We start from the raw sequence: 16,128 nt of genomic DNA, 5'->3' as shown, positions 1-16,128 counted from the left end.
CATAGCATTGTGGGAATACACTCATTGTAATGTTTAACATTGTTTTGCAACTTGTATGAAGGGCATTCTTTTTCTCATTTAAAAGCTCTCTCTTGTTCTTCTGAATGCTTTACCCCATCTGCCATAGTCTCTCTCAGTGAGTAACATCATTTTACTTTATCAAATCATAGTACTGTAACTTGTTAAAAAAAATAATTTTTAACTTCATTATGGTGTAGAGGCAAATGCCTGACCGAAATTCTCAGGCAATCTGAATCACATTTTTATAGAATAATATCTTTTAGATGGTAGAATTTTTATTTCACTGAAGATAAAATCTAAATTGAAGTAGCCATACAGCAGAAATGTGTTACTCCTCTCTTCACTTATTCCCAAACTAATTCTCAAAATAGGCTGGTTGTTTCACTCCACTTCTCAATAAAGAGTTAATAGTGAGGTGTTATATTACTAAGCCTTTACTACATTTATCAAAATGTTTTTATACCCTTTGTATTCTAATATAATAATAAATTTATTACATATAATACTAAACTACACTTGTCAGAATTAAGACAAAAGGATTCTGATCCAATATCCTTGATTTATATCCTGTTTGTTTGCTTACTATAGTGCATATCTCCTAGAGTGTTAATTAACAAGATTCTCCTGTTCTGTGTTTATTTTTTAAATACAAAAATGTTTTAAAAATTGAAAACAGCAACCCTGGAAACAAAATTCTATAAAGTTGCCAAATTCCAATAAAAAAGAAGTAATGGTCTATTGAATATTAATATGTTTTCCAAAAGTTCTAAGAAGGATATTTTCTATTTAAAATTGTTTTCTCTAATTTTTAAAAATTAAGCCAAATTTAAAAGCATACAATATCAAATTAAAACATTTAGGGCCATATTTAAAATAAACTGGACTCAACTGAAGATGTAAAAATAAATTATTTGTAGACACAATTTGAGTCATTTAGATATGTTACCTTAATTGCATCCACAACGAGGGATATAGGAAACACTATACCAGGTCAGGCTAGTGGTCCATCTTCTGACAGTGGTCAGATGATGTTTTGGAGGAAGGTACAAAAAACCGTGTGGTGGACAATTATGTAATAACTTGATGATAGGAGAGTTTTCTTCCTAACTCTAGTCAATTAATTATTGCATTGTCCCATCTAATACAATATATTATCCTATCTAATGCAACTGTAGATAGTTTCATTATCTATAGGAATATTTAATTTTTTAAAATCTCATTAAGTTATTAGCCTTTGTGGCAGTGAGTTCCTCAGGTTAAGTATGTGTTATGTAAAATTATATTTCCCATTATCAGTTTTCAGTGTCTCTTTTCAATCTCCATTGAATGTTTTTTGTTGTTGTGAGGGCGGGTATGCAAGTCTCTATTTTGTTAACCTCTGTCATGTCCTTCTTATTTGTCTCCTCCCTCAGTTGAAGAGTCATAATCTTTTCAATCTCTTCCTTATATGGAAGTTTCTCCATGCCTTTAACAATTTTCTCACCTTTCTCTAAACTCCCTCTGTTTCCACAGTGTATCTTTTGAGATATGCTGAATGCAGTATTCTGGGGGACGGTACACCATTGATTTACATAATTCCATCATCATATTTTCTGTCCCATTCTATATATATCCTAATGCTTTTTGTTTTTATGATTACTACAAATTGAGCAGAGGTTTCTGTTGAACTGTCTATAATGCTACCCAGGTCTTTTAGATGAGTGGATTGTAGTTAATTTAGAATCCAGCAATGTGTATAAGTAATTCAAACTATTCTTTCCTATTTGCATTACCTTGCATGTCAGCATTGATTTCATCTGCTGTCATTATGCCAACTTGTCTAGTTTTGTCAGGGTCCCTTGTCAGTTTTCATCCTTCTTGACTAACCTAAATATTGTCACGTCATCTGCAAATTCTACCCATTTGCTCACTACCCTTTCCAGCACAGTAAAAAAAAAAAAAATCAACAACAGTGGTGACACTTTGCAATTAGTCTTTTCCCATTACAAAAACTGATCATTTACTTCCACTCTTCGTTTTATGTCCTTAGACCGTTTCTAAAATACTTAGCTTCTCATTCCAGGACTATTAATTTCCTTAATAAACTCTTGTGAGGGCTCTTTTTCAAAGACATTTTGAAAGTCCATATAAATAGCCAGCTAGTTCTCTCTTATCCATTATTTGTTGCTGCTACTCAGAGAATTCTAGTAGTTTAATAGAGCATGATTTGTCTTTACCGAAACTGTGCTAGTTTGCTGCTATCATATCTCATTCATCTAAGTGTTCTAGAATTTTTTTTTCTTCAATTATTCAGCCAATTTTCCTGGTACTGAAGTAAGACTTGCTGGGCTATAATGTCTAAGATTACCCCTTAGCACCTATTTTAAAGCTAGATGAATACCTTTGCTACCCTCTAGTCCTCTGGTATAGAATCTTACTTTAATGAGAGCTTACATATTTTTCATAGCAGCTCAGCCTCTTCATTCTTAAATTCCTTCTCATCTCTTGGGGTCTATCTACACTGCAGTTAAACACCCATGGCTCCCCATAGTCTGAGCCCTGCAAGCCTATGTCAGCTGACACGGGCCAGCCACAGGTGTTTAATTGTAATGTAGACATACCCTTGGCTGTATACCATCTGGTTCTGGTGACTTACTACTCTTTAATGGCTGGGTTTTATCACCCTTACTCAAGCAAAATAGTATCTTAGTCCATGAGAAGTACTGCTGATTTCAAAGGGGTTTCTGGCAGAGTACGGTGGTATTTTTGTGTAAAGGTGGCAGAATCTGGCATTTAATTTATTCTCATCTTATTCCAGCCCAACCTCTTTTGATACCTCAGTATCTGATAGTACGTCATTTTTATTACCTGAAAAGAGAAGGTCTCTCCAACTTCCTCTGTGGTGAAGACTGATTTAAAAACATCATCTAAGCTTCTCTGCACAGCCTTTAACCTCCTTAAATTGCATTATTTCATGATAAATCCAGTGGACCCACGCATTCTCCTGCAGACTTCCTGCTTCTGATCCACTTAGACTTCCTTGTTGTTCTTTTGCAGGTGCAGCTAAAAAAAGGAGTAATTTTAATCCATTGTTCTTTATCTTCTGTTGAATCAGGGGCTATTGCAATGAGCCATACAGAACAGAATTTCAAGGTCAATATTTTAGCATCAGTACTTTTCTGTAATAGTTTTTTTAATTACAACTCAATTATAATTATTTAAAAGGTTCTTGTAAGATAAAAGTTGTATACTTTTTTTTACATAATTGTTCCTCCACTACAAATTTACTGTAGAATACCAAAAAGCAGAAACAAACCCCATAGGTATATTTCAAAAACTTCTCTGATTGACTAGCTGAATCAGTGTCCAATTTCTTCAGTATTAGTCACCTCATGATCAGTGTGCTTTCTCTTCAACTTTTTTCAAGCAGATTATGTATTTTAGAAGTTCTCATATATCAGCAGATTTACATGACTGTTAGATTCCAGCTGAAAGAGGGATATCTTTCAACTGTATTTTCATGTACTGTTTGTTAAGAATGTAATAATTCCCCTGATTGTTTCCTTCCTGAAACTAACCTCTTCCTCAATCCAAGAGCAGTTTGGGACTTATTGAGAAGTTTAGAAACAATCCTAATCAAGGGGTGGAGGTCCAGTAAAAATTTCTCCTCGATGGAGAGAAGGGAAGAGAGATTTCTGCTCACTACTTCCCCCCAAAAATATTAAAAAAGCTAGTTTAGCAATGAAAGAAGTGGGAGTACTGAATCACAGTTTTGTTTGCACTGCCACAGGCAGAGAACACGATGCACAGGCCGACAGGGTATGGCCAAGCCACAGAGTTCACAAACAAATCTGAACTGCCTCTTGACATTTGCTTGAGATGGAGAGAGGTTAAGATCTAGAAGATGATACAGCAGTATATGTTCCATTAGCAAAATTACTTTTGTATTGTTCTGATTAAGGACGCCAAGTATCTGTTCCGCTTGTACATGGCACTAAAGCAATACAGAGAAGCTGCCCGAACTGCCATAATAATTGCCAGGGAGGAGCAGTCTGCAGGTAGGTCACTCAATACTCTTAATTTATTTTGTTTTTATTGATGTGACAACAGGATTCCATTTTCCATCCCAGAAATATTTTAGATACTACCACTCGTAGGAGTGTGCTCAAAGAAGGGCATATATTAATTTTAGAAAGACCTCCTTCTTGTGTGTACCAACCATTTTCTCTTATATCCAGTCTTTATCTGGAAGTGTGAAGTTATGGGAGCTTAAAGCACTCTTATAGGGTGTGTATACACTGCAATTAAAAACCCGTGCCTGGCCCATGCCATCTGACTCAGGCTAAGGGGCTGTTTAAATGCAGTGTAGACATTCTGGCTTGGCCTGCAGCCAGACCCTCACACTTTACAAGATTCTAGAGCCTGGGCTGTAACCTGAGCCAAAATGTCTGTACCACAATTAAACAGCCCCTTAGTGCGAGCTTGAGTCAGCTGGCATGGGCCAGCTGTGGGTTTTTAATTGCAGTATAGACGTACCCCTAGTGATGGCGGTACGTGGAGCCCTTTGGAAAGTGAGATTGGAAAGTCATGGAGAGAGTCTCTTAGTTTGTTTTATTTCATTCCCAGTAGATTTATTAGTAGAGACTACCTAGAACTTCACTTTTCCCCATAATGGAGGCCTATTCCTTAATTGCAGTGGCTGGTAGACATGGCTTCTAATTTAGGGACTGATCCTGCAGTCCTTGGCTACATCAAACACTGATTTTAGTATGTAATGATTGCTTTTAAAAGAACAGACTTCTAAAGGTTCTTTTTTTTTAATTCTACTTGTTTTTTAGTGGTTGGTTAGATTTTAGATAGAAGGGAGAGAAAAATAAAATGAACGAGGAAGGGGTTTGGGAAGCAAAATAGTGCATCTCCTCCATTGGCTGCTCCCTGCTCTAGTCCAGGCAATGGTCCTAGAATAACTTTCTATTTTCTTTTAATTTAAAATAAGTTATGGGAAATGTTTTTAAAAGAAAAACAGCAGCCTCAGGGACAAGGAGGACAATCACGTTCTGGGCAAGTTAACAGCTATCAGTCTGCTGCTCTGCAATGGGTTGGAAAATCTCAGACCCATGGCACTGAGTGTCAAAGATCTGCTACACCACAGCAGTGAAAAACAGTTATGTGCTCATGATGTCAGCATGGAACATAAAGGCTCAAGGGTTTTATTATTCATTGCCTAAATTCCTTAAACCTGAAAATATAGCAGTAATCCTGAAATAATAAAATGTGGTGCCTCCACTTTTAAGCTTTAATTGATCTGAAGTGAAATCTTTTTCCACCTGTTTAATTTAGCAAAGTACTATACAGACATACACTAGAAGGATATTAAACTAAAACTTCAAATAACACACTGTATTTGATATTTAACTAATTGTAGAAATAAGATGGGAAATCCATCCTAGGATGCCCTAAAACTACTCTTTTGTACTTAATTGGAAAAGTAATGGATGTTCCAACTTCCATTTTTAAAATAGGGGACAGCAGCAGATAAAATCATGATCTACATGTGCTTTGAGCTGTTCCACATATGTCCTACTTTTTACGTTTCTTCCCATGTCACACTGATTTTTTTCCGTTTAGCTATTAAACTAGTATTGTCTAGGATATTGTAGCAGGCATCTAGGTACTTGTGATTTTTCCAGACAAATTGACTTTCAAATTTTCTTCTTAGATTATAGTTAAAAGCCTACAATTCAGTTTAATTATATCCCTTGTGTAAGAGCAATGTTGTGAAAAATTACATTTACTGTTAACTTTTTTCTTTTAAAGGAAACTACCGAAATGCACATGATGTTCTTTTTAGTATGTATTCAGAACTCAAAACCCAGAAAATTAAAATTCCTTCTGAGATGGCTACAAATCTTATGATTCTACACAGCTATATTTTAGTAAAGGTAATGCAGATTCAGAATTAGTGATTTAATGAAGCAAATTCTATGCAATATTTATATAAATTGTATAGATGGCTGCTCTGTGTAGATTAATTATGCTGGCATGTTTGTTGATAGTACATACAGATGGAAGTTGGTAAATGCACTAAGTACAAGAATATTCCATTTCCATTCAGTGAGCTCATTGCCTATCAGTCATTTTATACCATTGAATAGCATAGTCGCAAAAGTTCCGGTTTACTCAGCCCTGGGTTTCTGTTACATGGCTCGGGTCCTTGTGTTTATCCTATGCAACCGGGATAAAATAAAAATCTGGTTGTAGTTTTACAATTACTAGAGAATCTAGTTCCTTAGATTTCATTGCTCTGCCCGTGGCTTTCCATTTCCTCACCCGTGCTAGGAGATAGCAGGCTCAAAAACAGTCAGCACTTTCAGCTGGCTTAGGGACAGGTCATAAGAAAATGGAGGCACCAAAGGAGTCCTCCGCTGAGAAAGACCTCAGGTTGGGGCAGAGGGGGAAGAGAGATGCCCTATAAAAATGCCAGAGGATAAAGACTAGACCTGAAGAGCTCTATGTAGCTCGAAAGCTTGTCTCTTTCATCAACAGAAGTTGGTCCAATATATACCTCACTGACCGTGTCTTTCAGAGGATAAAGAGGGCTAAATAGCATTCCCCAAAACACATCATCTTCCCCTCCAGTGGCCCAAAGAAAATAAGTAGTGAGGCAGACATATAGGTGTCATAGAGCCTAGTAGAGGTCTCTATCCATAAATATTTGTGGGCCTCCCCTTACTGGTTCTGTATCTATTTTGGCAGTATAGATAGTGGAGGTTTTCAGGCGGTTAAGTTACAAAACATCAGATGTATCCCACTACAATATGTGGGCAGAGAACTTAAGTTTGTAGGCTGTGTATGAGAGACTATATTTATCTTTGATTTTAGTAGAATTGCATCAGTGCACTGCCAGCAGAAAGTTTGGCCCAGAATCTTTTAGAATGGTTTGATGCCTTAATAATCTTATCAGACAACCTTTAAATCCACAAGTGATTCGCTGATAACTTGGAGGTTTGTCCATGGAAAAGTCTTACTGGCAGCTACAGGCTATAAACTGTTGTTAATAAAACCTAAAATTAATAAAAGCTTAAGAGAGGTAAAGCCCAAAGGAGAAAAAGTTACGGAAGTTTGAGAAGCTACGGTAACAAGTAGTTCTAAGATTAGCTGAAATACCAAGTACAGTATAGAGAGAGCCCTGCAAATCTGCGGATATCCACTTCATATTCATGGACCATTTTTGTGGATAATGGATCGGATGCAGATACAACCACACAGGGCTCTACTCACCTGAGGCGCCTGGCCCACGGTGTCTGGCTCGTGTAGCACTTGGGGCCAGCAATCAGTGGCTGGGGTTGGGCGGCAGGTCAGAGTCGGGGCTCTCCAGCACCCACTCGTCACGCCACTTCCTGCCCAGCAACTTGGGCCCCTCAGCCAGCACCAGCGTCCCCACCATGGCCCAGCCCGGTAGCCCTGACCACGCTCCCAGGCCTGGCCATGAGGATTGTGATGCAAGATGCACTGCTGCACTCAGTGTGCCAGCACTAGCGAGCCCCTGGGAGCAGCATGTGATGCAACGCCCCTTTGAGACCCTGCCCCTGCACTGCCCCATACCCCCAAACCCCACCCTCCTGCTGCCTCTTCTCTGCAAGACCCTGCCCCCCCCCACTCACTTCTTCCCCCCCCTCCCCCCCCAGCCCTTGTGAGACAGCTTGCTGCTGTGGATACAGGTAAAAGATGGCTAGTATATCGCGGGTTGATCCTGGCGGATGCGAATCCACATTTTTTTATCCGTGCAGGGCTCTAAGTATAGAGTGGCCAAAGCATTTAGTAGTTTCAGATCCTCCAAATGCTGTTGCTGTAATCTGCAAACAATATACCCACTTGTTTTATTTCAGACTCATGTTAAACGTGGAGATCACATGAAGGGTGCACGCATGCTTATTCGTGTAGCCAACAACATCAGCAAGTTCCCATCACGTAAGTGCTGTCCACCCACAAAAAAGCATACGAGAATTAACTATCCAGTGCATCAGACAGATACTTTCCTCTTGTGCTACTGTTGTGCATATCTTTTACTACATACCTACACTTGTTCAAAGTTAAACCTGTCCTGCCATGGAAAACCTGCTTTGCTACATGCCACATCGGTATGAAGGCCTTACAAAGATGAGCGCAATACTGCTATCTAAGTGTGTGTCCTCAACCATAATAATTGCTAAATGGTTGCGGTATTAAGTTGCATGAACCACAGTTTCAATATCATATGTAATTGGTGGGTCAACTCTGGGACCTTGCCACAAAACTCATGTCTTCTTTCAAATGTACAGCATCTTCAGTACAAGAGAGTACTGCAAGGCCAGGGAGTCTTACCATTATGGCAATCCTTGCTTGGGACAAAGTACAGTGCAAGATGCTAATGCTTGGCTCACTGTTACATAGTAGTTACCTTTAAAATTTTCATTTTTTGCTTTGGTAATTAGACATTACTGCTGTATGCCTTATACTCTGTCTAGGGAATACTGTTACCTACCAAAGGTAAAATTTCTTTGAGAAACGGCTACATGCAGAATCCTCTCACATATGACAACAGTAGTGACAGTACATATAGCTACACCACATGTTCACTTTTCACCTGCCTATACAGAGGCTGCTCTGCATGACCAGCACCAGCCAGCTACACTAACTCCTGCACTCTTGAACACATTGTGACAGAAATTATACTCGACTGTTTGCTCCCAAGTTCCCAGTCACTGATGTCTCTACCTAAGTTATCAGGCCAGAGACACTGTGAATGTTTTGCTATGAATAGAGCTATGGTAAGAGGTGAACCATGACCATATTTGGGAGAGGTGGGGGTAATCTAACAATCCCCAAGGTCATATGTTCAGTCTCAGAAATGCACCATAGTGAGAGGAAACCCAGTGACTGGGATATATTAACAGGAAGTCCTGTGTAAGACACATGAGGTAATTGTTCTGCTCTATTCAGCAATGGTGAGACCTCAGCTGTATTACTGTGTCAAGTTTTGGGCACCACGTTTTGAGAGATGGGAACTGATTGGAGAGAGTCCCGAGAAGCACAACAAAAACAAGAGGTTTAAAAAAAAAAACAGGCCCTGTGAGGAAAGGTTGAAAGAACTGGGCATGTTTATTCTAGAGAAGACAAGACTGGGGGGAGGAATGTAAGTCTTCAGATAGGTAAAAGGTTGTTTATAAAAAGTATGGGAGAACAGCTGGTCACATGTTCACCCAGGGTAGGACAAGAAACAATCGGTTTACTTGACAGCAAGGGAGATTTAAGTTAGATATTAAGAAAAACTTTATAATTATAAGGATAATTAAGCACTGGAACAGGTTCCCTAGGGAGGTTGTGGAATCCTTGTCTCTGGAAGTTTAAGAACAGGTTAAAGAAGGTGGAGTAGCTATACTTAATCCTGGCTCAGTACAAGGGGCTGGACTAGGTGACCTTTTGAGATCCCTTCAAACCCTGCATATCTATGTGGAAATACAAGTACTAAAAATCCATGTAGCTCTGTGCCCTGAGTAAAGAATTTCTTCAAAAGCCTCTCAACCTTGTTTGCTCGATTGCTAAGGTTTTTAGCATTGCTAGTGGTAGATGAATGTTTGCCATTGTTTCATTGCAGACATTGTCCCAATCCTGACGTCAACAGTGATTGAGTGTCATAGAGCAGGATTGAAAAACTCAGCTTTCAGTTTTGCTGCTATGTTGATGAGACCGGAGTACCGCAATAAAATAGATCTTAAATACAAAAAGAAGATTGAAGCAATGGTCAGGTGAGCGAGGCTAATATGATTTATAAGTGCAGACAACAAAACAACTTTATCTGTAGCATTATTGTTCCTCCATAAAATCTACGTTTACATATTTTTTCCTTAGATATTTTTCCATAATCCTTACCTTAGGTTGGGAGGTTAATAATTTCCAACTCCTCTAAAGACTGAGGCCCTTATTTTTCATTGTCTTGCATGTGGTATAGTCATTTATCTCTGTGCAAAGTGGGTGTAAAATACTACCAAACCCGCTGCAATGCTTTACACCCATTTTGCACAGGTGTGAAAGTCTATAGTGAATTGAACTGACGAAGTCGTAGTAGTTCTCCTATATTTGTATTTTCAGGAGTCAGTTGTTCAGCATCACTACTGTGCACAGCACTTTGTAGAAAGGTGCAAAGACAATAGTTTAAAACAAAAAAAAGGGAGACGAGGCCAAGGATAAATACCAAAGTTAAAAAGGCAAACTCTCAAATTCCTTCTCCCTCCCCCTTCTTTGTAATCTGTTTAGACCACAAATTCTTAGAGGCAGAGACCTGGTTTCCTAGTATAATAATACTGTATAGATAATAGTGATGATGTGTTTATCCTACATGTCTAAAGCTCCTGGCCTGCTTTTTAGGTGCCACTGTAGATATCTCCCAGCCAGCATGCCAAACTGCTCTGCTATACTCAGGATACCCTATTGGAGACAATAGGGTTACATGGGGGAAATTGAAAGCAGAATTTTTGCAACTTGTGGGAGGAGTTTTGACTGCTCTGGTCAATATAACTGAAATAGTTCATGTCCAGCTGAATAAAATCTGGGTACAAAATCTGAACCTTGCCAAATTTATAAAATATTTTAATGAAAATGTCTAATTGTTCTCAAAGCTCATTATGCTGAGACATTGGAAAGGATGTATTAAGCTAAATGGAAAGTGCTATGAAAGAGGATCAAAGCCTTTTCTAGATATACTCTGTTCTGGAACTTTATAGATAAATCACTTAAAATTAGTTTTTCTAAGTGTCCCTCTCACTGCCCTCATATAATCTAAACATTTTATAGTAGAGTCTGGATCAGGATCCCTCACCACCATACATACTTGCTGAAAAAGAGCTTATGCACTGCAGCTCCACTGAGCAGAAACTATAGTCCAACTATTACAATTCTGAAGCTTAAAAATTCTAATATTTAACACCTAAATATCATGGTGAGTGGTGCCTAAGAAACAGTAAGATTAGATGATATTACATAGTATATATACACATATCATTTATTACTGGGATGTTTGAGAGATTAAGAATTCAAAATGGTGATCAACATTGCTTAATGGCAAATAAATGCTTCAAATTAAGGGCCCACTTGCAATGTTAGACAGTGTAAGGAAAATATGTGCAGTATCTAAGGGAAAATTGGTGAAGAGGGAAGGTGACAAAATATTGTTAACTAGAAACTGTACATTACTCCAAAAAATTAATGTTTTGCTCTTTACAGAAATAAGGTGTTGTCTTCTTTTTTGTGAAGGATTTCTTCTACTTAATTCAGATTCATATCTTATTTCTAGACGACCAGACACATCTGAGGCAGAAGAGCCAACTACACCATGCCCATACTGTGAATTCCTGCTCCCAGAGTGTGAACTCCTCTGCGCTGGATGTAAAAACAATCTCCCATATTGCATTGCAACTGTAAGTATTTTAAATTGAATGACAAATTCCCCTCTTCCCCGCGCGCACACTGTTTGAGACTGCTTCCTTTAGTATTTAGCACTGTATACAAGGTCTGCCTCTTCCCCCTTCTTAAAATGTCAGTTTTGATAAGTAACATTCATCTAAATTTGTAATTGATTCAAACACATTTGTCCAGTCTCTATCCACATTGTTTAAATGAGAACACAAAATAACTGACTATTATATTGCTAAAATTTAATGAAACCAATGAATTTTTATAGTGAAATTATAAGGTGTATGGTAAGGGAAAGAAAGGAGTTTGTTTTCAATTAAGACTGCTGTGCACAATGTCAGAGTTCCAAAGAGGAGCTTGGGTTGTTTAGTCTGACAAAGCGAAGGCTGAGGGGGGATATGATTGCTATCTTTAAATATATTAGAGGGATTAATACAAGGGAGGGAGATGAATTATTCCAGCTTAGTACTAACGTGGATACGAGAACGAATGGATATAAACTGGCCGTGGGGAAGTTCAGGCTTGAAATTAGACGAAGGTTTCTGACCGTTAGAGGGGTGAAATATTGGAACGGCCTTCCGAGGGAAACGGTGGGGGCGAGGGACTTGTCTGGCTTTAAGATTAAGTTAGATAAGTTTATGGAGGGAATGGTTTAATGGTAAAACATAGTTGTCAAGGAAAACCAAGCAATGGTAGGTAAATAGCATAATGGCTAAAAGGGGTCAGGATGGAGACTCTTGCCTATATGCTCGGGGTCTTACTGATCGCCATATTTGGGGTCGGGAAGGAATTTTCCTCCAGGGCAGATTGGCTGAGCCTCTGGAGGTTTTTCGCCTTCCTCCGCAGCATGGGGCAGGGATCTCTAGCAGGAGGGTCTCTGCCAATTGAGGTCACTAATAACAGGATTGGGGACTTCAGCAGCAGAGTCCAGGGAAGGGGCGGGGACGGTTTTATGGCCTGCAGCGTGCAGGGGGTCAGACCAGATGATCATAATGGTCCCTTCTGACCTTAAAGTCTATGAATCTATGTATTTACGGAATCTTTTTAAATTAAGAGCGTACACAAGAAGGAAGCTGTCTCACTCTAAGCAGACTATCACAAAAACTGCTGCTTTGCCTGCAACTTTGTGATCTCAGGTTGGATAAGGAGGTATGCAAACAGATGACCTCACAGCTCTGGTGCCTTCTGTGTGCATGATTAGCAAGTGAAATCTTGTACCTAGAACAAACTCCAGTATAAAAAAAAGCCCCAACATTTTTGGTAAATATCTGGGACTGCTGTTTATAAACGCTTAAAATGGTAACTCAGTAATTGTCATGGAATTGTCCCTTGCCAAAAAGAGGGGAAGAAGGGAGAAATACAAATAGCCGAAAAATGTAATGAAATTCTGCATCTTCTTATTCAGAACTTCTTAAAATCCACAGCACTATTCATGCAGCAACAGATGCAAAAATGAAGTATCCAAATGATCAATCTCATGTAATGTTCGCTTGAAAATAAAGTACAGTAGCATTAAATCTAGCCACGCTGTAGGGTATTTGATACCATTACAAGTTCGTGTCACTGTTTTTCATGAAACTTTTTAGAATTAAGATCTTTCGCTGCAGAAAGGAGCAGAGCTGAAGAGTCAGAATGCTGATTAGGATGCAAATACTTACAATCGGGTTTAATCATTGAAAACTTTCACCTGCAGGGTCGGCATATGGTAAAAAATGACTGGACAGCCTGTCCAAATTGTGACTTCCCTGCCCTGCACTCTGAGTTCAAAAAGTAAGTTGGAATCTTTCCTGCTGAATAAGGATTTTTTTTTTTTTAATAGCAAAGACCCTTTTCCACAGGAAGAAGCTTTAAGCCTTTCATTCTGAAGGCCCATCATTTACCCTTACCCCACACTTTCACCATAGTGCTACCTTAGCATGAACACATTTGGGCGTGTCGAATGCATGCTACAAATAGAGAACGGAGTAGCTGATTCAGTGTTGTAACCTTTGAAAGAAACTAGCAAGGGTGGAAATAGGCTTCTGCACCTTCCCAACCCCAAAGAGGCAGTGCAGAAACACACCAATAGTGGCCTGAGGAGCCCCAACTATTGATGTGGTCCCCTTAAGATTCAAAGGACCAAAGCAGCTGTTCCCCCACCCGACAGACACACTCTCCATAATGCTTGGTTCCAGAGTAAGAATGTACCTTGGCAGAGCTTTGACCTCAGTTATTCTGCTTTAAGCAAGGGAATATCTCCTGATTAGCAGTCACAGGGAAGTAGGAGCAGTTCCTCAGCTCAATTAGTGCTTATTACTGACATTTGAACAGAACTACCTTATCAGTAGAAAGCCTTCCCTTTCAATATTCTCTTTTTAGATTTGCATATTTTACTTTCATACCTGGGTAGCCATAAGACTGCATATTTGATTTATCAAATGAGACTGGAGCTTTAAATAGAATTACTAACATAGCCCATCTCTAAAATACAGTAGTGGGCTAGACAGCCTTCCAAGAGCTTTATGTGCTTTACTATAGCAGCATCCAAGAAACCCCTTCTTTCCAAATTATAAGTAGTTACAGCAGAATCTGAATTACGAACACCAAACTGACCAGTCAACCCCACATCTGGTTTAGAAGCACACAATCTGGAGCAGCAGAGACCCCCCCCCCCCCCAAAAAAAGCAAATACAATGCAGTTCTGTGTTATTGAACTAAAAAAAAAAAAAAACAGCATTTTTCTTCTGCATAGTAAAGTTTCAAAGCTGTGTTGACTCATGTTCAGTTGTAAACTTTTGAAAGAGCAGCCATAACGTTTTGTTCAAAGGTGCATACATTTCAGAGTTACAAACAACCTCTGTTTCAGAGATATTTGTAACTCAGGTTCTACTGTAGTTGACATCTTACAACTGTGTCATTTTCTCCCTCCCCACCTACTAAAATTGATAGTTCTTTCTGCCCTTAAAACCTGTTATAATTACCTAGTTTGATTGCGTGCATAGCAGACCATAGACTTTTCCCCACTAATTCCTGCATCAAGCCCAACACCGTGTGGTTGAAAATGGTGTCAGGAATGTAATTTGACCTGAAATATTTCTTTTAAAATAGCATGTTGCAGAGTGAAAATATATGTCCAATGTGTTCAGAAGGAGTTAGCATTGTCCATCTTAAGAAGATAGCTGACTGCACACCATATCTCAACCCAGAAGAAATGGAACAGTGAATTTATTCAAGTAAGTGCTACTGCCACTTCTAGAACAAACCTTAGGAAGATATGCAAGAAATGAGCCAAGATACAGTGACTAGCTTGATGAACTTTAGGGAAAATGGATATTTATGTAATTACAAAACTTAGTATGCTAAGTGTGCGTGTTTATATGGGAACTCTATGGTGTTCCCTGCCCTACAAAGTTTACAATCAAAGATGAATATGTGCAACACCAAGCACAGGGGTAGTGCCTACAGGCTGAAGCAGATTGAGAACCTATCAATGTGATAAACAGGATGGCAAGAAGGCACTGCAAGCCATTAGTTTTGATTCTTATTTGACAACCTCAGGTAGCAAGTTTTGGTTTGAAATGCTCAGTCTTCAAAGAATGCAACCAAATTCTCATCACTTGCTGCCATTAATTCACTCCTTAGCCTATTTTACAGTAAATACTGTACTGGTTAACATTTTGAATCCAGTATTTGACATCCCAATTCTGGTACCTGAAAATAGAAGTCTTTGGTTTGTTTGTAGTTCAAGTGGACAAAGCTTAGTACTGTTCAGATACCAACTATTCTTACGTGAGAGCTGTAATTAGTGTATTGTACCTACAGTCCTGTAGGTTTTCAAAAGTGCTTAATACCCACTGTGTAAAGAAATTGTCACCATAAGCAGCAGACTAATATTTCACTTTTTAGTTGTAGTACATATCTTCTCCATTTAAACATCAATCCTGACTATGAAAGAGGTTCAGTTTTATAATAACGTTAATTTCATATTAGAAGATTGACAAGCAATTTATTTATTGTTAATGCATTGAAAAGTCAGTTTGGTACAGTTGCCTCTATTTTGAAGACTGAGTAACTGCTCCTTTTCATTTTCAGAATGATTGGGTCCTTCTGGAGTGTTGTGGCATTAAGGAAGCTCCTTATCAGTTTGGTGGATTTTTTCCCCCCCCCCAAACAATTTAATACCTGAGCAGTTGTCATTTCTGTTCTCTATTTTGTGATACAAAAATTAACTAAATATTTACTGAAAGCAGAATAAATCCAATTTTACCCTTAAAGTTAAACTTAAAGTCTGTTTTGTTTCAGCATTCTCTGCTGCATATGAAAGTTTGTCACTTCATTTAAGAGTATAGTACCAATAGAATTTCCTCTACAGCTCTGGTGTGACTGCTTCCATGTGTGTTCATTTATAGGCAACTCATTACTGGAGGGGTTGATAGCTAGGAGATGTGGATAAGCAATACAAATAGCTGAAGGAAGTAAAATTTAGCATAATAAAGAGGGCATTACACTAATCTCAGGACCTTGTGGGGTATACCCATTTAACGTTTTTCTAACTTAAGATATTGTAAAGATTTCCATGTTGCTGTTGCAATATAGACATTGGTGTTTAAATTCCACAACACTGCTTAGGAATCTTGAGCTAGAAATTCAATGGGGGAGGAGGGGGTAAGAGCATATTAGGTTATCAGGCTTTGGGTT

General features: G+C 38.7%; 1 protein-coding gene across 10 annotated transcripts in view; it reads left to right on the top strand.

Moving 5' to 3' along the window:
• The window catches only part of WDR19 (WD repeat domain 19), a 138,106-nt gene that overhangs the window by 98,710 nt on the left and 23,268 nt on the right, over positions 1-16,128 (top strand). For 7 of the 10 annotated variants that reach the window (XM_065598145.1, XM_065598149.1, XM_005286352.5 and 4 more), the window contains 7 exons: positions 3,962-4,058; positions 5,818-5,942; positions 7,890-7,971; positions 9,638-9,788; positions 11,333-11,456; positions 13,145-13,221; positions 14,539-14,663. In XM_065598145.1, coding sequence (XP_065454217.1) covers positions 3,962-4,058; positions 5,818-5,942; positions 7,890-7,971; positions 9,638-9,788; positions 11,333-11,456; positions 13,145-13,221; positions 14,539-14,653 — 771 coding nt within the window. In that variant the 3' untranslated portion in view covers positions 14,654-14,663. Of the gene's footprint in view, positions 1-85; positions 137-3,961; positions 4,059-5,817; positions 5,943-7,889; positions 7,972-9,637; positions 9,789-11,332; positions 11,457-13,144; positions 13,222-14,538; positions 14,664-15,522; positions 15,705-16,128 lie in introns of those variants that run through there. The other 3 variants (XM_065598144.1, XM_065598148.1, XM_005286355.5) reach the window with 2 other exon arrangements.

Source organism: Chrysemys picta, chromosome 5, assembly GCF_011386835.1.
Source record: "Chrysemys picta bellii isolate R12L10 chromosome 5, ASM1138683v2, whole genome shotgun sequence".
NCBI classification, from domain to species: Eukaryota; Metazoa; Chordata; order Testudines; family Emydidae; genus Chrysemys; species Chrysemys picta.
The sequence above is the reverse complement of the archived record's forward strand: the minus strand, read 5'-3'. Positions and strand labels throughout refer to the sequence as shown.